Here is a 7,500-nt window from a genome sequence, read left to right as displayed (position 1 = left end):
CACTAAAAAAAATTCCATCTGACACCCAGGTATGATATAGCACAAATCCCAGGCATTAATATCTTACACTGCATCCCCTAATCTTTGCCAACACTGTGCTGCATGGTTCCTTAACATAAAACATGAAGAAGTGTGAGATAGGGTCAGTATTGTTATCCAAGTTGAAGTAAGTTTGAAGGACTACTGTTTTTGAATACCAAGGCAACAACATCTTGATTATTAAGAAAAACCTTTCACCTCTCTGTAGGTACGTGTAGACAGCCATAACTACTTCTGCTAGTGGTCAGAGTGGAACCTTTAAATTGAACCTGTATATTCTCAGTTTTAAGTATACCACTTTATATCAATTAGTGATGGTTGTCTGAGTCAACTTGGCATTCTGCTTTAGGTCCTGGATGTTAATCACAAGTGGGATGCACAATACAAAATGCTTGTCGCTGCTACTGGGAAGGAAATATCTGATTTAAAAGAACAAGTTAAAGTACTAACCTGTGCTAGCAGCTCAGCAAATAATGGCACCTCCCTGGAAGCTAAGGGGTTGGAGAAAAAGGTAATTGGCAATATTTAATGTCTTTGCAGGGCTACATTTTACATGGCACAAAGTCACATATTGTCAGTGATCATTCTGCATTGCTGACCATTGCTGAATAAAGTTCAACTGAACTGAACATAATTTCAATAGTTTTGGAATCCTTTAAAGTTTAATACCTTTAAGAAGAATGCTCTCTCTTTTTCTGAAGTACTTGTACTTTCCAACATCATGAACTTCAAGATAAACTTTTATAATAGGAAATTAAAAACACGCACTTGACATGCCCAATCCTTGATGACTTTGGAGGTGGAATTTGAGCAACCAAAAATGGCACGAACATGTGGCAACTGGATGTAATAATAATTATTGTAATTATCATGTCTGCCTACATGTAATTACAGTCTTGAGGATTTTTGTCTCTGTGATAACATGTTGTAGGCACTGGAGCAACAATGTAGACAGCTGGAAAGTGAATTGCAAAAAAAACAGCTGGAAATCAACAAATTGCAGCTGATGTTGAGGAACCTTCCTGGAAACATGGTCAGTAACACTCCAGATAATTTTCAGAAAATTATTATTATTATTTTCTTAATCCTTGTTTGCAATTATTGTTTTCAGTCTTCATGGCCGGTCCAAACTGGTGCTTTGCAATTTTTAAGTTCATAAAATCTACCATAAATAAATAAGATAAAATGAATTGGCGTTATTAATAATTACTTTTTTTGTACTGGAATGTATTTGATTACTTTGTAATGGATTGTACTTTTTTAATAATCACATTGTTGACCAGAATATTCTTAACTTTCTTGCTATGGGTATTATTGTCACTGTGCAGGGACAGTATTTCTATGGTGATGTGTTTAGTCACTATTTAAAATTTGCAAAGCTGCTGCCTAACGGTCACCTGGTCGCCTTATTTGTGCGCGACCAAATTTCTGAGCGAGTAGCCTGAACGGGCGGCTAACTTATCACAAGGTGATGCATCTTCACTTTCTTGTAAATAGGATCCCAGCTGGAGATAAAGCAATGAAAAGAGTTGTATGGTTGGAGAGAGAACATATGGCAGCTAAGCAAATTCCACATATAAACGACTCTTCAACTTGTAAATGTGTTCAATATTGCTATGGGTTTCATTGTGTTACCTCCTGGTAGTGCTCTGAGACTGGGTCGCAATTTGATTTCCAAATATGGAAATGCTACATCTACATAAAGTTATTAAAGTTATTATTTGCGCACGCAAAGGCAGTTAAATTTGCGTGTGTTAACTTGGGGAAGGTTGCACGAGAAAGGAAACATGTTTATCACATCAGCTGTCAAGAGACCTACTAGTAAAACATGATATACTATTATGGTATTAGTGTAATGTCTGCACTGTTGTATGCACAAAATTGTAACATGCTGCATGTGGGAATTTTTCCCACGTTAATTGCTACTTGGCTTTTGGCCTGGTAACAGCAGTGAGGCTCTCGCAACAGGTACGTAATCCTTTTTGCTTCTCGTGTCATCATTCAGAACTCAAGTAAGGTAGGATTACGTATTCATTTCAGTGATACAATTGAACATGCATTTTTGTGATGCGATGCTGCATCTCCCATCGATCACTGAAGGTTCTTCCGTTTAATTAAATTGGAAAAACGTGATTGCTTTTATTCACTTTCTTTATAAATACAACGTTTACTGTCATAAGGTACACACCAGTGTTTTGGTAAATGATCTGTGACACATTTACATCTTTCGTATAATTACAGTATAACTAAGGCAGACCACTTGACTTCGCTTGGGCGGGGGGGACGGGGTGCCGGGTTAATTTATTAATTCTGGGCTCTTGAAATTGGGCTACCAACTTTTAATGTTGAGAGCACGAATTTCAGAAAATTTTCTTAGGCAGCAGTCTTGATTTGTTTTAATTGTTCTTTTTGGCTTGTGATTGTCATTGTCTACTTGTAGTTAAACTATCTTATCATTCAATTAGTTTGTGAATCTTGTGCAAGGGCTCCTCTGCAAGCCATAAAAACCTTATTTTTGCCAGGACTCAATCAGTTCAGATTTGTTAAAAAGTATGTGTATTTTTGAAAAGTTCATTACTTGTAGTTCTGTATGTTAAAATCAACCCTTCTTTACAAAATGTAATTTCTCTCTGATGAGCGTGCGAATAAGACATAAATTTCTATTTCTACGGCACGGGAACAGAAGGGTTGGGGACTATTGGTGTTAGGCATGGTGCATATCATAATGTCTATAAAGTGTTAGTTCATCATGTGGTTAGCCATTCTAGGCCTGCATCAATCTCTTTAACTTTTTTTTCTTTTTATTGGTATTGTTTTGTAACAAGAAACCCTTTAAACCCCAGAGGGTTTGTGGCATTGCATACGTTTCGGTTTTTCATATCCGGCAGTGTCACAGGTTATCGGGTAATCGGTAGTTAAGTTGTTCATGACTGCCGCTGGTGCAAGGCCGAAAGAATCCAAAATAAACCTAATGGATTGCATTTGCGTGTGTAGTAAAGTTGAAATTTCATTTAGGGCCAGCCTCCAGCAACACAAAGAATTGACATGGAACAACATACTTCAAATCCCTCTGTACTTGGATTATCTGCCATATCATCAGTGGCAAAAACGGGAAGCCCTATTGAAGGCCTACCTTCTTCGCCTGGCAGCTTACATACTTCTCAGCAGATTCCTGCAGAAGTAATTGACCAGATCGAAGTGCTCAAGCAACAGCTAAGAGTGTATGCTGATGATTTTGCCTCTGAAAGAGAAGATCGTGAACGAAATCAGGCAGAGAAGGAAGAGATGCGAGAGGAACTAAATGCTGTCAAGGAGCAAGTACAAACTCTTGAGCAGCAGGTTGGGATTGTTTATTACAACCTTGTAGCAGTCATTTTGATGATGCAACATTTACATTGTCAGTACAGGAATTTCATCTGTCTTTAGGTGGTATTGTTGATGTAATTGGAGATTTACATGTGGAGAATTAAACCATTCAAAAGTGTTGCAAAATGTTAAAGTGCCACTACGATGAAAATTTTGCATGTCCTTTTTTCTTTAGATTTTGAAAATAGACGTACTAAATAGGTATCATGCCAATTTTTATCTCAAAATTCCCATGGAAAGTATGATTATTGTAACGTAGTTTTTCGGTTTTCGCTGTCCGCCATTACTCGAACGGCAAAAGACTGTGACCAAGGAAAAGGGTTGGGTCTAGCTGGATCGCCTGGGGTCTGACGTCATGTGGACAACGCTCAAAATAAACGCGGCTAATTTCCCATGCCGTCTATGAGATGTGAGAGATCGCCAAGTTGCTTTTTGCTGATATTATATACATTACTCCTTGATCGACTTGTTCGCTTTGTCAAACGCCCACGAAGCGATGCGCGTATGACGTCACAAGCCAAGTCTTGCGTGAAGACCGCTTACAAAATAATCGAAGACTTCTCCAATATCGTCCGAGTAATGGCAGACAGATTTTTAGCTTTCTGGCTATTTCCCGACTTATCTCTCTTCTATCGTTCCAAATTTAAATGCATTGTATTATTTTGAACATATTGACTTAATTGATGTTGAGAAAATTCGCCGTAGTGGCACTTTAAGGAATCAGTGAAGTCTTTTGACATCATCTGAAGTAACCTTGTCTGTACTGTTTATGATAATAATGATAATGATAATAATAACATTATTATTGTAATAATAATAATAATAATAATAATAATAATAATAGTAATAATAATAATAATTATTATAATTATTATTATTATTATCATTATCATTATCATTATCATTATCATCATTATTACAAATAATAATTATTGTATTCTGTTTTGAAGTACTGTAGCACTTGAACAGTTGTGAGAATTGCTGGCATGGCATATTGAGGCTTCTTACAAAATACATTGCTGGGTCATTGTCTCTTAAAAAGGACTGTCGCTGACATATGTGTTCATAAATGCAATTTTTTCCTCAGCGGTCAGTCATTGTTGACGCCATCTGAACAACAGTATGCCAGTAGCTAAAGTAGTGTCAGTAGTCCAGCTTGTCCTCTTGGACCAGTGTTCCAGGCTGCTGACAGCTTCCTCTTCTGAAGGGTAGGACCCCTTAACAGTGGAGTAGAATACGACAGCACACATGGCCAGCATGTTTCATGATGGTTAATAATAATGGTGTCGGAAGTGGTAGCAACACTTCACTTCTGTTGTACTAGTTTTAAACGTGCCCTGAAATCCACGTTGTACATGTATGCCCAAAAACCAGTCTTATATCGCTGCAATAATTACTGAAGTTTACTTCAAATACCCTCCATTTAGCAATATTTCCTTACATTGTCCATGGAAGAGAGATGGTTAGTTTGTTTTCAAATCAGATGCTCATTCATTTACACTAACATTGGCGTGTATTCTTGGTGGTAATTGTTGGACATATACAGACATATACAATGACTTGTATTTTGGTTCTTGCCATTCAGGTTAACACAAAAAATAATGATATGAAGTGATTTGAAAAGTTCTTGCTGCAAAATGAAAAGAATGATTTTTGTTTTGCTTGTATTATGTAGGTGCAAATCTATGAAGAAGACTTCAAGAGAGAAAAGAGAGAGAAAGAGAGTTTACAACAACAGCTAAGATCAAACTATAGTGGAGTGAGTATGAAAGATAAAACTCTCTGCAAAGTTTAAAAAACTTCTGTGGAGCAGATTCAAAGCTACCTTAAATTTTCAGTTATTTAAGGTGTCTCCAAATCCGCTTCACAGAATTTTTTTAAACTTTGCAGAAAGTTTCATTCTGGCATTCTGATTACATTTCAGAAATTAACTATGGGGGTCACCGACTTCGTTTTGAGATAAATGTATTAGCAGCTAAAGTCAAATATGGGTTGTGTTTGCAGGGCTTTCCTGTTGCCATGGTAACTTTTCAGGTCGCAAAAATGGCCGAATCTTTTTCAGCAACAATTGGTGTATGAAGTACCATAAATTTACTGTTGAGTGGTTAAGTGTTGTAGTGTCAATCCTTCTAAGGAGAATGTTTCTTTTAAAGTCTTGAAACTGGTTTGAGCCACCTTAAGTGGTTTAGCTAATTTGGCCGAGCATTTACCCTCCTAACCATGTTGTACTACAGAGGATAGACCACAACAGGCGAAACTCTGTATCCTATTCTTTGCAAATATTTTGGGTGATGAGACAGGGCCTAGGGTTTATCATCCTTATCCGAGAAGACTAGATAGTCTAACAATTTAAGTGCAGATGTTATTTCAAATGCAGCACTTTCTCCTCAGTTATGAAGGCCCTAAGTGTTGGTCCGGCAGAATTTTTGATCCCACAACCTTCCGCACAAAAATCTGATGCTCAACCAACTGAGCCAACCAGTCAGCAGTTTGAAAATAAATCTTGTGGTTTGGTCTCACATCTTGGGGACTTAACATACTTGTCTGCAGAATTGTTTTCTATGTTCCTCATTTACAAATGTATTTATTCAGTCAGGTTACTTTCACACACACTTTGATGGACAGGGCGTTAAATGACATAACTGTTCACAGTTTGGGGCCTATTATGAAAAAAAGAAGATTCCATTAGGCCAGTTGGAAAACAGAAGGCCCCGTGGTCTATTCAATTCCAGTAGTGTAACGGAGCCAGTTATTTTACCATTTGTGTTTTACCCTCTTGATGGGCAGGTAATTTGGAAAAGGTTGAAGGTTGCAATAGAATTAATCAATGGGTAATATTGGTCACTTTTTAATGTGGAGTATTAATAATTTATTATTAGAACTATATATTTTCATATGTATTAATGATATATTAGCATATTAGCACCGACGACGGTTGCTGTCCTAAAGCTCTTAAGAATTTTACAAATTTTATGGTGCGAGAGCATTGTTTATGTTTTGACGCCGTGAATCCAAACGTCGTTGTTGTTCCAACCGTGTTCTAAAGATGGGTTCACGCACTCCCATGACAGCTGATCGACGCTCAATGATGGGGTCCAAAACAAAACGAAAATGTCCTCCTCCACCTACTTGTGCAGGAGCATAGAGAGAAGGAGTGTTTTGACAAGCAAAGGCCTCACGATCGTCACGGAATGCGCGCGCTTATTCGCAAAGAATTATGGTCATTCACAACTTCTCTCACGTGTTTTGAGAATTGTTTCAGCGTGTATGTTACAAATTTGATCAATTTGTAAATGTTGACACACCGTATGCGCAGTACAGGATGCGCAGTGCAATACTGAGGAATCACCTTAATTATAATTATCTATTTATTATTTCTGGCCTAAGATATTCAAGAAATTTCCTCATGGAGCTGAGATTTTGGTGGAAGATTCCGAAGAACCGTTGTCAACCTGGTTTTTAAATTTTCCCGCCATGAGCAACAAACACGACCAATTTCAGCCGAGTCTTGGAGCTCTTTACGTGCCTTGAATCTTCTTAAACCATTTAGAGGAAATCTTTCAAGAAACAAGATCAGATCTGGTCGTCTTCTAATAAATCCCAGGATTGCTGCAGATCGCGAAAGCAGAATTTTATCTTCCATTGTCAGCAAGTCTGAACGAGCGAAATATATTCAAATTCAAGACGATGAAACAACTGAATCGAGACGTCAAAACAAATCGCAACTCCTTCAAAACGACAATGTAAGACATGTGGATTCGCTCGGATCGGTCTCTGAACATGAAGATAGTGTGGCATTTGTACCAACGTTCAGTGATTTCGTTAACTCGCGATCCATCGTCAACAAAGCCTTAGAACTTAAAGATTTTGGATCTTGGAACTTAAGGATTTTGTCTCTACTATCCACGACAGCCTCGAGAGTAACAGAGTGAACACCGAGATGCAGCATTCATTTAATGGCAGTGAATTGTCTGAGTTCCAGCATGTATCGGCTGAGTCGATTGGGGCGATTATACCTTACGATCCTCGCCGTCCAACTCGTGCTGCTTGGACGCCATACCAACTTGGCTTTTGAAGGAGCATCTTCAGATCCTA

At 37.9% G+C, this 7,500-nt stretch overlaps 1 protein-coding gene across 1 annotated transcript in view; it reads left to right on the top strand.

Annotated features, from left to right (window-relative positions):
* Window positions 1-7,500, top strand: part of LOC138003712 (TNFAIP3-interacting protein 1-like) — a 38,368-nt gene that overhangs the window by 17,874 nt on the left and 12,994 nt on the right. The window contains exons 7-10 of the mRNA XM_068849917.1: window positions 389-550; window positions 971-1,072; window positions 3,055-3,378; window positions 5,081-5,164. Coding sequence (XP_068706018.1) covers window positions 389-550; window positions 971-1,072; window positions 3,055-3,378; window positions 5,081-5,164 — 672 coding nt within the window. The remainder of the gene's footprint in view (window positions 1-388; window positions 551-970; window positions 1,073-3,054; window positions 3,379-5,080; window positions 5,165-7,500) is intronic.

This window comes from Montipora foliosa, chromosome 5 (assembly GCF_036669935.1).
Source record: "Montipora foliosa isolate CH-2021 chromosome 5, ASM3666993v2, whole genome shotgun sequence".
In the NCBI taxonomy this organism is placed as follows: Eukaryota; Metazoa; Cnidaria; class Anthozoa; order Scleractinia; family Acroporidae; genus Montipora; species Montipora foliosa.
This window is presented reverse-complemented; position numbering and strand designations above follow the sequence as displayed.